The 16,300-nt window shown below is 39.5% G+C and overlaps 1 protein-coding gene across 2 annotated transcripts in view; it reads left to right on the top strand.

The window, feature by feature from the left end:
• The window catches only part of nbeaa (neurobeachin a), a 1,012,857-nt gene that overhangs the window by 158,359 nt on the left and 838,198 nt on the right, over positions 1–16,300 (top strand). For both annotated transcript variants that reach the window (XM_078545316.1, XM_078545315.1), the window contains exon 9: positions 8,472–8,669. In XM_078545316.1, coding sequence (XP_078401442.1) covers positions 8,472–8,669 — 198 coding nt within the window. The remainder of the gene's footprint in view (positions 1–8,471; positions 8,670–16,300) is intronic.

The following is a 16,300-nucleotide window of genomic DNA, read 5'->3' as shown; positions in this document are numbered from 1 at the left end:
GTATATTTGAACAGCTCCTCATTTGACAAGTTATCATTCAGTTGGATCCTGGTTTCAGAAGCTCCATATCTTGTCCTGTACCTCACCAAAGCCAATATACCTTTTACAGTGAGTGTTGGCAGGCTAACTCAGCACAGATTGAGGATTGAACCGGATTCCTTCCTAGTCTATCATAGCTATGCACTGGATAAACTTGCTGAGCAATTTAGGGGGGGGTTTTACTCACAATTAATAAAGAATGCAATGAACATAATTGTTTGATCCTATCTCAGAAACTTTGTATTCATAAGGAATTAATTAAAGCATTTTGTCTAAACCATGCAGTGAGATTTTTCTATGTACTAAAACATGGGTCTGTGAAATTGTGCAAATCTCAATTAAAACAGATGTATTTAAGAACATAAAAAATAGGAGCGGGAGCTAACCAAACGAGCCTGCTCCACCATGCACTATGATTACAGCTGACTTTCTACCTAAAATCTCTGCTCCCCATACCTCTTTATGCCCTTAGTGACAAAAAATCAGCCTCAACCATGAATATATGCAATGATGGAGAATCTACAACCCTCTGTTGCAGAGGATTCCAAAGAATCCGAACCCTCTGAAGAAATTTTTCCTCATCTCAGTCTGAAATGCTTGATCCCCGACACTGATGCTGTGCCCTCATGTTCTAGATTTTCAGGTTAGGGAAATAACCTCTATGTCTACCTTGTGAAGCCCCTTTGGAATCTTGTATGTATCAATGAGATCACTCCTTATTCTGAACTCCAGAGAGTTTAGGCCTGTTTACTTGGCCTCTCATCATTTGGACAACCCTGTCATCCCAGGAGCCAAGCTAGTGAACCTTCACTGCACCACTCCCTTCTTGAGCACAAAGCTGGAAATCTGATCTAAAAACAGAAAATCCTGGAAATACTCGGAAGGTCTGGCAGTATTTATGGTTAATTAATATATTAATTATTAATTAATATATTATATTAATACTGGAGAGTATTAAGGGGTGTGACCTTATTTTATTCCCGGTGAGGCTGAGGACTCCATTTCACAGTAGACTCAAGATTTCTGACGCATGCCTGAAGCATGGCAGGGTGACAGTCCATGCTTGCTCAGCCCTGTGTTCCAGGTTCTTGGGAGCTGTGGCTGAAATCACCAGGGTCCCTGCATGGCGACGGTGGCATGGAAACCTGACCATGGGACCTGTGGTGGCGATAAAAGGCGAGCCCAGAAGGTTGCTGGCTCAGAAGAAGCCCATGGAGCAATTTATAGCTTGGTGCAAATGGGTGACTGGAGTTTGGAGAAACCCAGGGGCAAAGCCAGCTCAGTTGAAGATAGCTGTCTGCTAAAGAGCTAAAATTGTGCCAGTAATTAGAGTGACGTGTAGCTTTATGAATCCCGTTGAAGACAGTCTCAGGAGAAGAGATTGAACCATTGGGAGGTGTGCAGTCACTGAGGCAGTCCGAGTCAGAGCAGCTTTTGAGAGAATTCAGAGGCTAGATCTTCAAAAGTGGAAACTGTTTTCGTGAGATTATGTAACTCACCATGGATGCTGATGTCTGGGTGGGGTGCTGAGAAATCTGTGATCTGTCATGGTTGCATCTGCCATTCATTGTGCAGTTTATTGTGTTCAACCATAGTTTGCATGTTAGTTCATATTTATCATTTATCTTCCTTGCAGTATTTTAGTCGTAAATTTATACAGCACAGAAACAGGCCCTTCAGCCCATTGTGTCTGTGTCAGCCATAAAACACGTATCTATTCTAATCCCATTTTCCAGCACTTGGCCCGTAGCCCTGTATGCTGTGATGTTTCAAGTGCTCATCTAAATACTTCTTAAAAATTGTGAGGAATATGTTTTCTCAATAACTGATGTCAATCTAGCTGGCCTGAAGTTCTCTGTTTTCTCTCTCCCTCATTTCTTGAATAGCAGTGTTACTTTTGCTGACTTCCAATTGCTGGGACCATTCTAGAAGCTAAGGAATTTGGGAAAATCGTGACCCCTAGGATGTAGGCCCTCAGAACCTGGGGATTTGTTGGCTTTTAGCCCCTGAAGTTTCTCTAATACTTTGTCTCCTCTGATATTTTTTACCTTCTGTTCCTCACTCTTATTAACCCCTTGGCTGTTTTCTATTTCTGGCATCTAAGTTGTGTCTTCCATTGTAAAGGCAGACACAAGATATTTATTCAGCATTTCTGCCATTTCCTCATTCTCCTTGATAATATCTTTGATTTCTGTTTCTAAGGAATTAGCATTTACTTTAGCTACTCTTCTCCTTTTCATTTACTTGTAAAAGCCCTTCCAATCTGTTTTATATTGCTGGCTAATTTACTCTCATTCTATTTTTGGTTGCTTTTTTCTGCTTTCTAAACCGTTGCCAATTCTCAGGCTTACCAAAATTCTTTACCCCATTAAAAGCTTCCTCTTTAAATCCATGGGTTTCAGTTGCATTATGATCACATTTCCCTCAGAGGATCTTTTAATATGAAATTACAAATTTAGCCCGACTCATTGCACAATACAGGACCTGAAATAGCTTTAATCCTAGCTGGTTCTACAATATATTATTCTAGGAAACTCAAAAAAGGCATTTTGCAAACTCATTTCCAGACTATCTTTTCTTCAAAACAAAAATTGAACTTATTGAGCAAAACGTTTGAGTGTTAATGTTTAAAATATAGTGTGCAGTTTCAGTATCTTGGTGTTAATCCTCAGGTTAGTTAAGCTCTTTATAGAAAATGGTTTGCAAGGTAAACAATTGGGCACCTGATGGATCCCAGCAAATATAACACGTGACTAAGGAATAGAAGCTGTCTGAAATATTTCCTTGCGTCAGTATTTATGAATTAACCTGAGGATTTATATTTCCCATATAGATTAGAATTCAAAGGCCAAGAATTAAAAAATAGGAGGGAATTATCCACAAGGTGGTGACAGAGCTATGTATAGGATTTGAATGTCTCCTTTGCTTCTCAGTGGCAAAACTTACATATGATCTATTTGTTCTTAGTTTCTACAGTTTAGCAGAATTTCTGTATCCCTTGAAAACATTACTAATTTCAGGTTTTAATATTGGATATTTTTATGATCCCGGACAAGAGCTTCAATTGTTATGATCTTAGTAGAGGCCAGTTTTTTAAAGAATTCGACAACCCAAGTTTATACTAAAAAAAAATGAAGCCACAAGATTCATGATTTAAGTCAAAACTTTTCTATGCAAAAATCAAAGAACATGAATACTAATAAATGTACTCTATCTTAAAAAGCGAGTTCCCTTCAAGATAGTAGATAGTAATGACACCCCCCCCCTGCCCCACCCACCCCGGTGCTCTTGCACACAGACACACCCCTTGGTTATTCCAGAGATCTGTGTGAAAGAGATCCCCCTCCCCTCCCCTCCCCATCCCTTGCCTCGCGCAGCCCCCTCCTGTCATACCGCCCCTTGCGCTCCTTGGCTATCCCAGAGTTCTGCGTGTGAGAGTCGTTTGCTCTTCTGGGACAGCTTGGTCTTGATCCTAAAACCCACACTACCTCAGCACTGAATCTCACCCCTATAATTCATTTATGTTGACATTTCCTTCCTTTATTGCTTATCTCCCAGGCAACATGGTCACATGATCATTTACTTGAAGCCAGGTGCTTTACCAGAAATCATACCCTAGAGAAACCATGTTGTTAAAGTGACTATCACTTGAAAACAAAATATAGGGTATTTCTGCCATAAACACGTGGACCATCCTAATATGTATAATGCTGTAAAACTTGCTGCTGATAAAAACTTTCATGTCCAATGCTACCACTGTGTTTATTAGGTTTGAGTGCTTAACTCAGATTGGCTGTCTTGTGTTCATATATACAAATAATCAGCAGTAGGCTTGGAATTCTGCAGGTCATAAACTACAAACCTTATGACTACAGAGCTTCTCATGCAAATTATATTTGACCATTTTTATGTTTGTATTTAGCTGAATTTTGTTTATATTTTAACTTATATTTTAAACACAGCAATGCAACTTACATCATTATGTTCCTAAAAACGACATTCAAGCTGAAGAAATACTTGGCATTTTGAATACTTAATATTGTTATAAATTAAAAAAACATAGTTGCTTTGTCATGTAAATGACAGGATTAGTAAATTGAAAAATGCATGCAAATATAATAGTTATTTTATTTTCAGACTTCAAACTAAGATGCACAAAGTAATGAAAATAAACCTGATCTATTTCAATAAGTTCTTCGTTGGTATTCACAAAAATGGAATTATAATCTTATATTTTAACCTACATTTAGTCTCACAGCACTCTTTGTTGTTTGAAATGTTCCATTTTAAGTTAAGTTACAAATAACATCATACATGGAACACCTGAGCTCTTAACTTGCTGTAGGTTTGTGCTGCAAGTCAATAAAATTCTGCAGCATCATCATATGAACCTCCCAGATTGAAAATAACACAATTCCTCTATCAACATAAAACTCTTGATCATAGCGTGTATCACACATTAAATATACTAGTAGCATGAAAAGTCATTTGTGGGGAGGAAGACAGAGTTAACATATTGAGTCCGTATGACTCTTCATCAGAATTAAAGAGGAATAGAAATGTGGTGAAATATAATCTCCACAGATGCTGTCAGACCTGAGTTTTTCTAGCAATTTTTTTTGTTTCAGATTTCCAGCATCCGCAGTATTTTGCTTTTATCTTACTGAAAAGTCATTTGCCATGCTTCCTGATTCGCTGAAGTAACCACTTTTTCTTAAGTTAAAGCAAGTTAATTCACTTAAATATAGAGAGGAAATATAAAAATTAGGAACCAACATCTTATACTAAACTAACCAAAGTGCTCAATTTTTTCCTTATCTAGCAGTTGAGAGTGATACTACAAAACAAACCAGTCACACAGCTCAAACAGGTTTTCTGATTTCTAAGTGACCTTGTTATTCCCTCAGTCAGTTGAGGATATATAACCAAAAATAAGATGATATAGAAAACACATAAAAACATGATCTCCTTGCAAAAATATTTTGCACATCAAATGAGGTGTTAAATTGAGGTGGATGTATCGATATGTTTGCAGTATTTGAAGAGGAGCAGAGAGTTGCCTCCTATGCTGATCAACATTTCTTCCTCGAACATCATCACCAAGAACAGTTTAAATGAACATCCATATCACTACTATTAATGGGATTTTGCTGTATGTAAATTGGTTTTGTAGATAAATAAATAGATTCCAAAATAATTTGTGGAAATGCTTCAAGGTATTCTTCAGAGATGTTATAAAATCTTACATAAGTTCAAAATTTCATAAAATTACATGCTGCTGATGATCTGTTCTGTAAGCATTGTGTCAGACATCTTTCCTCTTTTGGGGCTTTTGAATTTTGTTCCTTTTCAGAAGTTTCATTCGTTCTGTTGGACTATCACTCTCAACTTATTTTGGCCCCTCTAAATATACAATATCAGTACACAGTCATATCACAGCTAGTATTTTCTAGCTCTGTTTCAGACCTGCTTGTAACTCTGCTCCTACTTTTGTTATAAAGTCTCCATTCCTACCACTAATCTCATTTAATTAGATTGTCCCTTAAATGTTTTATCCCACTGCATCCTTCCCCTGCTGATTGTTAATTTATACTATGTTCCCTCCCCCATCCCCAGCTACAATTAATCCTGATCTTAAAGCAGTTCCTATAGTGGAGCAGAATTTCAGGCTCGGATGATAAAAGAAGACCATCTCATTGGAAGTACCAAAAAAACACTTGAGAGTTAAATAAGAAACAGCAATAATTACAGACCAAAAGAAGATAACCTCAACAGAAGAGGAAAGAAAGATGCATAAAAGAAAGGCAGGGATAAGAAAGAGGACAACTAGAAACTGGTGAACAAATGTCGAATATTTGTAATTCAATTTTTTGTACATTGTCCTAATTTTTCTCTAATTTTTACAGTAAACAATGCGATGAGAGGTCCATTGGTTTAAATAGATGTAAATTAATAAATTTTGATATTTTATATATACTCTGCACTTAGATATTTGTTCTCTGCTCTCTTGATTTGCAGTTTCTGTTCTGCTCTTATGATCCTGTAGTTCTGACTCTCTCCAGGCCTTAGCCTCAGTCGCTCCTCCTTAACATCTGTCTTTAGTGTTAGTATCTCCGTGAAGAATTTAAAAAAAACTTGCATTTATGGAGTACTTTTCATGATCACCGGACATCTCAAAGTACTTACAGCCAATATGTTACCCTTGAACTGTAGTCACTGTAGTAATGTAGAAAACATAGCCAGTTTGTGCACATCAAATTCCCACAAACAGAAATGTGATAATGACCAGATAATCTGTTTTTGTGATGTTGATTGAAGGTTAAATATTGGCCAGGGCACTGGTGATAATTCCCTGCTCTCCTTCGAATATTGCCATGGGATCTTTTACATCCACCCAGGCAGGCAGATGCTAAATGTTTAATGCTAAATCAAAAGACAGCACCTCAGACAGCATAGCACTCCTTCTCTACTGCACTTAAAGGTCATTGATTTTTTGCTCAAACCCTGGAGTGGGACTTGAACCTGCAACCTTGTGACTTGAAGGTGAGAGTGCTACCAGCTGAGCCACCGCTGACTGTTTTTCATCAACTGTAATGATATGAATTCAATCAAAAATATATGTTTATATTAAAAAAAAATTGACCAAGCCATGCTTTTTCTCTCCCTTTTTCTTAGCCCTGACTGTTCGGATAACACAGGCAGTAGCAAAAAAAAAGTAACTGGTATAGTGTTTTGGAGAGGATATATATTCTGAGCATGGCTGTAATTCTGACTTTACTTTTTTCCCCCAAGGAAGACTTACTTAAAATTATTATTCATCAAAATAACATAATTCTTCTCTACCAACTTTTTGCTCTGCAGCCCCAAGCCACCCACCCAACCCTTGTTGACCTGTTTTCTTCCAGCTGTGGCCATTGGCCCTGATTTATTCCATTCAGTTCCGTCTCAGCCCAGCCTAGCCCTGGCTCACATCCCATCCTCAGCTCCAGGCTTTGTGCTCATCACCAAGGAGCTAATACTGCCTTCCTGTTCCCTCCCCTTCTGCTCGCTTTTGGATGCCACCCCTACTCATTCCTGGCTTGTCCCATCTCTTTGGCCCATAGTTTTATTTCTCTCCTGCGCCTGTCGCAGTGGCTTCCAGACATGCCATTACCAGTCAGGGCTGAGGCTCTAGATCTACCACATCAGTGATGGGAAAAACATCTGGCCTGGGATAGAAGTGCTGTCCCCAATCTTGCTGTGGGGCCTCCTGCCTTTAAAGAGGTAAAAGACAAATTAAGTCAATCAGCAAAGTAACATGTCTGAGAAGAGACTGAAGGAAAGAGAAATGCAGAAAGAGAATGAGAATCTGAGAGAGGGAGATACAGAGCTGGTGAAAAATTGTATATGGGAGGCATAGAGGAAGGGAAATGGAACAAATGGAGGATTGGAAACAATTATTAAATATGAAAGAAAGCAAGAGACACATGTTAACTTCGCACATGAAAATATTGTGAGATCAGGGAGTAAATGTTAACTGTGAGAACAAGGTTGTAATTCTAACTAAGCATTTTAGATGGAGTAGAGTAATCACACAGCATATTTAAGTGTTATAGAATGGTAGGATTTGTAGTCGTGGGGGTGGGTGGGTGGATGATTCTTAAAAGTCAGGCAATGAGCCGGTAAGTGAGTTTCATTCTTCGGATATAAATTCAAATTAGCATGTACTGAGAGAATGAAATTGTCATTTCTTTGCTGGCTTGGTTTTTTTCTGAGTTTTTGCATACTGAGCCTGATAATGGTCTTGTATGTACACTTCCCTGCATGTTCATCACAACCATCTTCCAGCTGATCTCACGCTCACTCTAATAATAGCTACTGAGCACTCTGGTAGGATAGTCACTCTATTGTTGCTCCACAATAATACTAAAAATTATACTAGATAAAAACTTCATTAATACCCTTCTGGCTCGAGAATGTCCTTTAGGGTAGGAAATCTGCCATTCTTACCTGGTCTGGCCTACATGTGACTCCAGATCCACAGCAATGTGTTGACTCTTAAATGCCCTCTGAACAAGGGCAATTAGGGATGGACAATAAATGCTGGCCTAGCCAACGACGCCCACATCCCATGAACAAATAAACAAAAAAAAAGTAAATTAATTTTACAGTTTTACAGGAAGCAATGTAGATCTTAAAGACATACATTCATATAAAAATAATACTGCGTAAATAATTTTTGAATGCATTGATTTTCCTGCTTGTGAAAAATACCTGCACAACTGACTTGTTTGAGTTTGGAAGAAACATTGTATTTAACAACTTTTTATGTGTTATTTGTTATGGTTCTAAAGTCGTTTTTTTAAATACAGCAGTGTGAACATTTGCTGCTTTGTTAATATTGTTAAATATTTTGAATGCTTTGGAAAACATAAGAGTGCATTGTTTTTCAGAGCACCTTTAAATTCAAATCGGAGAGTGACATCCACCTTGCGGAACATCATAAGCAAGTATTGTATGATGGGAAGTTGGCTAGTAGTATTGCCTTCACATATAATGCCAAAGCTACTGATGCACAGCTTTGCCTTGAGTCATCACCGAAGGAAAACCCCTCAATTTTTGTACACTCTCCACATGCGCTCATGCTGCAGGTTAGCATTAAAATTTTATATCAGCATGATTTTCATTAACCTGTAATTTCCAAATTACTTAAAATTAACTCCAGTTAATTAAGAGCTTGTCTATGATGAGTTTTTGTTGTTGCTATTTTCAAAATTTGATGATAAAATTACATCTATTACTATTGCTGTAACTGTATACAATATATGTTGGAATGTTGCAGGTTTTCTTCTCAGAGAATGCAGTTACACTGTTATCTGAAACATCTGATGTACCTTTTTCAGTTAATATATTGAGCTGTGAAAATATTTTGTTCTCATTTATGTCTTAGTGGTATTCAATTCTGATGAAGCACATTGAAGCCATAACATTTTTTTAGGTTGCTCTCGAACTTTCTTCCATTCATCTTTTCTTTGAGGTCCCAGATCTTGATATAAAGAAAGTGTGGATCATAGCCCACTATTGCTCATGAGCTGAACACCTGCAAGTGCTTGAGCGTGACCAAGTTTTGATCTTTCCTTTACACTTTGCAGAGAGTGGGAGTATAGCTGGACCCTTGACATTTCTCTCCTCCCACATATTGACACAAGTCAAGGTGATTGTAATTAAAGAAAACTGATGTGCTGTGAAACAGCCTGGATTTCTGAGTTTAGAAATTTCATTAACATTGGTCTAATATTTCCCAAACATGGGATTGAAATTTGTTGCTGCTGCCGCGCTCTCCAATGTGGCAGCCAGATGTTTCAATCCGCATTCTGTTTACCCTCTATCAGGAAATTACTTGAATTTTGGGTATCTCTCCAGTGACATCTCTGAGCCTCTCAGATCTCTTGACCTCTGCAGGATTTTTAATAGGCACCTTCTTGATTAATCTGTAACAACATAAAGTGAAACGCCCAAATGGGGCCTTTCCCACCTCATTCATGTGGCTGACCGATGCATGTTCCTGCACCATATCCAGGTATCCTGCTTCCCCCTTGAGGAGGATCTCCAGCAAGTTCTTGGGTAACATATACTGGGCGAGATCCAATAATGTGGGCCTCTCCTCTCTTTAATAATTTGGCTGGGATCTGAACATTTTCCAGGTGCATACAAACAAATTCTGCCCACCAGACCTGTGACATGGTTAAAAGAAGGGCAGGGGGTGGGAGGGGACGGGGGGGGCCTTGAAACAGTTATAACTATGAGGAGGGATGATATGGTAGAAAGATCATCAAATGCGGCCATATATGTTGAACTGAAGAGTACAAAAGTGGCATTCCCAAACAGTCAGTGGGAGATAGATGAGCAAATATGTAGGCAAACCTTTGAAATGTGCCAAAAACAAAAACAGTAATAGTGAGGGATTTCAACTACCTTTAATATTGACTGGGATAGAATTAGCGTAAAAGGCCCGGAGGGAGCTGAATTTTTACAGTGCAAGCAGGAGAACCTTTTTAGATAGCATGTAGCAGCCCCAACCAGGGAGGAGATAGTTCAAGATTTAGTTTTAAGGCATGAAGCTAGGCAGGTGGAAGCAGTACCACCCTGGGGAGCACTTTTGTGGAAGCAATAACAATTCAGGATAGACTTGGATCGTTACAATCCCTGTAGAGACCAGAATATAGGAATGCAGGACTTAGGAGCAGGAGTAGGCTATTCAATCCTTTGAGCCTACTCCACCATTCAGTAAGACAATGGCTGATGAGGCTGTTGCCTCCACTCCACTTTGTTGTCTGCACCCCCCCCCCTGCAGTAACCCTTGACTCCCTTATCTATCTAAAGTCTGTCTAACTCTGCCTTGAATAAATTCAATGGGTTAGCCTCCACTGCTTTCTGGGTAAGAGAATTCCACATACTAATGACCCTTTGAGAGAAAAAAATTCTCCTCATCCCTATCTTAAATGGTAAACCTCATTCTTAAACTGTGTCCGCTGGTTCTAGTCTCTCCCACAAGTGGAAACATCCTCCCGGAATTTCCCCTGTCAGATCCCCTCAGCATCTTATATGATTCAATAAGATCACATCTCATTCTTCTAAACTCCAATGGGTATAGGCCTACCCTGTTCAACTGTTTTTCATAAGATAAGCCCCTCATCCCAAGAATGAGTCATGAGAATCTTCTCTGTACTGCTAATGCAGATATATTTTCAAATAAGGAGACCAAAGCTGTACACAGTTTTCCAGATGTGGTCTCACCAAGGCCCTGTATAGCTGCAGTAAAGCTTTTTATATTCCATTCTCCTTGCAATAAATGCTAACATTCCATTTGCTTCCCTAATCACTTGCTGTACCTGCATACTAACTTATTGTGATTCATGTACCAGAACATCCAGGTGCCTCTGTACCACCAAGTTCTGCAACCTTTCTCCATTTAAAAAGTATACTACTTTTGTATTCTCCCTCCAAAAGTGGAGAAGTTCACATTTTCCCACATTATACTCCATCTGCCAAATTTCTGTCCATTCACTTTACCAGTCTATATCCAATTCTCTACCTCTTTTTGACAACTTATGTTCCTACCTATCTTGGTGTCATCAGCAAATTTAGCTATCATACATTCAGCCCCTTCATCCAAATCGTTGATGTAGTTTGTAGTTAAGGTCCCAGCACTGACCCCTGTGGCACTCCACTAGTTACAGCTTGCCAGCCTGAAAAAGACCATTTATCCCTGCACTCTGCTTCTTGTTAGCTAGCCAATCCTTTACCCACGCTAATACGTTACCCCCTACACCATGTAATCTCCTCTTGTGCAGCGACCTTTATCAAATGCCTTCTGGAAATCTACCAGATCTACAGGTTCCCCTTTATCCAGCTTATTTGTGTTATGACGTGGCAGGTGATATGTGCCAAGCAGACCAAATCCACAAGGGAAACTTGGCCACCCTATCACAATGCCTTTGCAATTTGTATTTATTACAAGATGTATGCACTGAATTCAAAAGTAATGAGGCCACTAAGACCTTTAGAGATTTTAAACATTAAATTAAAATATTAACAAAAGAAAAGATTTCAAGCGTATACATAAGACTACAATTACTTAATATTATAACAAATCCTAAAATTCCTAATTAACTTGACTCTAAATTACACACCCCCTTTAAAGCAACAGCCCAAAATATATTTTAAATTAAAAAAAAAGCCAGCATGTTACCACATTACCTGTTTGAGGTTGGAATTCCAGATGCTTGACTCCAACTTTAGTTACCGCACACAGCAGAATTATGCACAAATGGCTGGAAGCCTCCCAAAGGCTTTTGCACACATTCTTGTTACATCTTACATGGCCCCTTTCATTCTCCTTTATATATGTTTCTCTCTCTTTAATACGTAAATTCCATTGTTTCATATGTCTTTGGAACTTTACCTTTCCCATTATATAAAAATCTTTCATGTTGCCAATATTCTCAGTAACCTTTGGGAAAAATAAACGCACTGCTTTGCTTTGCCTATCTGGCTAATTGTAAACATCCTAACATCTCTTTCATGTCCACACAACCCCGTCACTTATCTAAAAATGCAAATTCCCTTCACACCTTACATGCTAACACCCCATTCCCAGGTTTACTCATTGACATTTCAAGTACATTTTTACACCTAACTTCTTTTGATAATTTCAAGCTTGCAGTCTACCTGACTCCAAATGTAATTAAATCACACAGACTGAACCATCTACACTCACACCCATTAACCTACTTTATAATGAACCAGAATAATATCATGAAAATTATTATACTTTCGTAAGACTTGTTACTTCCTCAAAAAAAAACCCAAATATATTAGTTAAATATGATTTCCCTTTCACAAATCCATGTTGACTCTGCCTGATCAAGTTATGATTTTCTAAGTACCCTGCTATAACCTTAATCATGGATTCTAGCAATTTCCCTATGACTGATGTCTTTATATTCTATATTCGTTCATGGGATGTGGGCATCGTTGGCTAGGCCAGCATTTATTACCCATCCTTAATCAGTTCTGCTGAAGGGTCATGAGGACTCGAAACGTCAACTCTTTTCTTCTCCGCCGATGCTGCCAGACCTGCTGAGTTTTTCCAGGTAATTCTGTTTTTGTCTTAATTGCCCTTGTTCAGAGAGCATTTAAGAACCAACCACATTGCTGTGAGTTTGGAGTCACATGTAGGCCAGACCAGGTCAGGAAAGTAGATTTCCTTCCCTAAAGGGCATTAGTGAACTAGATGAGTTTCTATGACAATCGGCAATGCTTTCGTGGTCATCATCAGATTTTCAATTTCAGATTTTTTTATTGGTCTGTAGTTTCCTGCTTTCTGTCTTCCTTCTTTCTTGAATAAAGGTGCTAAATCAACTATTTTTCAATCCACTGGGACCTTTCCAAAATCTAAGGAATTTTAGTAGATTATAACCGGTGCATCTACTATCTCTTCAGGCACTTCTTTTAAGACCCTAGGGTGCAAGTTATCTGGTCCTGCGAACTTGTTAGCCTTTAGGTCTAATAGTTTTCCCAGCACGTTTTCCCCAGTGATTCCTCCCTCCTGTTTACCTCTTGATTTTCCAAGTATCTTTGGAAGTTCTCTAAGTCTTCTACAGTGAAAACAGACACAAAATACCTGTTCAACTCCTAGAACCATAGAACACTACAGCACAGAAAAAACAGGCCATTCGGCCCTTCTAGTCTGTGCCGAAATATTATTCTGCTAGTCCCATTGACCTGCACCTAGTCCATAACCCTCCAGACCTCTCCCATCCATGTATCTATCTAATTTATTCTTAAAACTTAAGAGTGAGCCCACATTTACCACGTCAGATGGTAGCTCGTTCCACACTCTCACCACTCTCTGAGTGAAGAAGTTCCCCCTAATGTTCCCCCTAAACCTTTCCCCTTTCACCCTAAAGCCATGTCCTCTTGTGTTTATTTCTCCTAATCTAAGTGGAAGGAGCCTACTCGCATTTACTCTGTCCATACCCCTCATAATTTTGTAAACTTCTATCATGTCTCCCCTCATTCTTCTACGCTCCAAGGAATAAAGTCCTAACCTGTTTAATCTTTCCCTGTAACTCAACTCCTTAAGACCCGGCAACATCCTAGTAAATCTACTCTGCACTCTCTCAATCTTACTGATATCCTTCCTGTAGTTAGGCGACCAGAACTGCACACAATACTCCAAAGTTGGCCTCACCAATGTCTTATACAACCTCACCATAACATCCCAACTCCTATACTCAATACTTTGATTTATGAAGGCCAGTATGCCAAAAGCTTTCTTTACAACCTTGTCTACCTGTGACGCCACTTTCAGGGAATTATGTATCTGAACTCCCAGATCCCTTTGTTCCTCCGCACTCCTCAGTGCCCTACCATTTACTGTGTATGTCCTACCTTGGTTTGACCTTCCAAAATGTAACACCTCACACTTTTCCGCATTAAATTCCATCTGCCATTTTCTGGCCCATTTTTCCAGTTGGTCCAGATTTCTCTGCAAGCTTTGAAAGCCTTCCTCGCTGTCCACAATGCCGCCAATCTTAGTGTCATCAGCAAACTTGCTGATCCAATTCACCACATTATCATCCAAATCATTGATATAGACAACAAACAACAATGGTCCCAGCACAGATCCCTGACGCACACCACTAGTCACAGACCTCCAGTCTGAGAAGCAATCATCCACTACCACTCTCTGTCTTCTCCCACACAGCCAATTTCGAATCCAGTTTACAACCTCTCCATGGATACCAAGTGTCTGAACCTTCTGAACTAACCTCCCATGTGGGACCTTGTCAAAGGCCTTACTAAAGTCCATATAGACAACATCCACAGCCTTTCCTTCATCTACTTTCTTGGTAACCTCCTCGAAAAACTACAAGGTTCATTAAACACGACCTACCATGCACAAAGCCATGCTGACTATCCTTAATCAGCCCTTGGCTGTCCACATAATTATATATCCGATCTCTCAGAACACCTTTCAATAATTTACCTACTACTGACGTCAGGCTCACTGGCCTGTAATTACCTGGTTTACTTTTGGAGCCTTTTTTAAACAACGGAACAACATGAGCTACCCTCCAATCCTCCGGCACCTCACCCGTGGCTAAGGACATTTTACATATTTCTGCCAGGGCCCCTGCAATTTCTACACTAGTCTCCCTCAAGGTCTGAGGGAATATCATGTCAGGCCTGGGGGATTTATCTATCTTTATTCGCTGTAAGGCAGCAAGCACCTCCTCCTCTTTAATCTCTATATGTTCCATGAAACTACTGCTTGTTTCCCTTCCTTACTTATACACTATGCCAGTTTCCTGAGTAAATACTGATGCAAAAAAAAACTGTTTAAGATCTCCCCCATCTCGTGAGGCTCCACACATAGACGACCACTATGATCTTCAAGGGGACCAATTGTGTCCCTTACTATCCTTTTACTCTTAATATACATGTAGAAACCCTTCGGGTTTACCTTCACATTATCTGCCAAAGCAACCTCATGTCTTCTTTTTGCCTTCCTGATTTCCTTTTTTAGTATTTTCTTACATTTTCTATACTCTATAAGTACCTTATTTGTTTCTTGTTGCCTATACCTGCTATACACCTCTCTCTTCTTCTTAACCAGATCGGCAATATCCCTTGAAAACCAAGGTTCCCTATGCCTGTTAACTTTGCCTTTAATCCTGACAGGAACATGCAAACTCTGCACTCTCAAAATTTTGCCTTTGAATGCCTTCCACTTACTGAACACATCCTTGCCAGAAAACAACTTATGCCAATCCACTCTTCCTAGATCCTTTCTCATTTCCACAAAATTGGCCTTTCTCCAATTTAGAATCTCAACTCGAGGACCAGACCTATCCTTATCCATAATTAGCTTAAAACTAATGACATTGTGGTCACTGGACCCAAAATGTTTGCCTACACATACTTCTGTCACCTGACCTGTCTGGTTCCCTAATAGGAGATCAAGTATTGCATCCTCTCTCGTTGGTACCTCTACATATTGATTTAGAAAACTTTCCTGAACACATTTGACAAACTCCAAGCCATCCAACCCTTTTACAGTATGGGAGTCTCAGTCAATATGTGGAAAGTTAAAATCTCCTACTATCACAACTTTCTGTTTCTTACATTGGTCTGCTATCTCTCTACAGATTTGCTCCTCTAATTCTCTCTGACTATTGGGCGGTCTATAATACAACCCTATTAGTGTGGTCACACCTTTCCCATTCCTCAGCTCCACCCATATGGCCTCTGTAGACGAGCCCTCCGGGCTGTCCTGCTTACGCACAGCTGTGATATTTTCCTTGACTAGTAATGCCACTCCTCCCCCTTTCATCCCTCCCCCTCTATCACGTCTGAAACAACGGAACCCCGGAACATTGAGCTGCCAGTCCTGCCCCTCCTGCAACTAAGTCTCACTAATAGCAATAATGTCATAATCCCACTTGCCAATCCACACCCTAAGCTCATCTGCCTTTCCGACAATACTCCTTGCATTGAAATAGATGCACCTGAGAACATTTCTATCACGTACGGATCCTTGATTTCTGTCTATACATGCATTTCTCGCTTGACCTTTATCTTCCTCCACCTCACTATCTGCTCTAACACTCTGGTTCCCCTCCCCCTGCAAATCTAGTTTAAACACCCCAGAGCAGCACTAGCAAACCTACCCGCAAAGATGTTAGTCCCCCTCCAGTTCAGGTGCAAACCGTCC

This window comes from Cetorhinus maximus, chromosome 7, assembly GCF_964194155.1.
Source record: "Cetorhinus maximus chromosome 7, sCetMax3.hap1.1, whole genome shotgun sequence".
In the NCBI taxonomy this organism is placed as follows: domain Eukaryota; kingdom Metazoa; phylum Chordata; class Chondrichthyes; order Lamniformes; family Cetorhinidae; genus Cetorhinus; species Cetorhinus maximus.
This window is presented reverse-complemented; position numbering and strand designations above follow the sequence as displayed.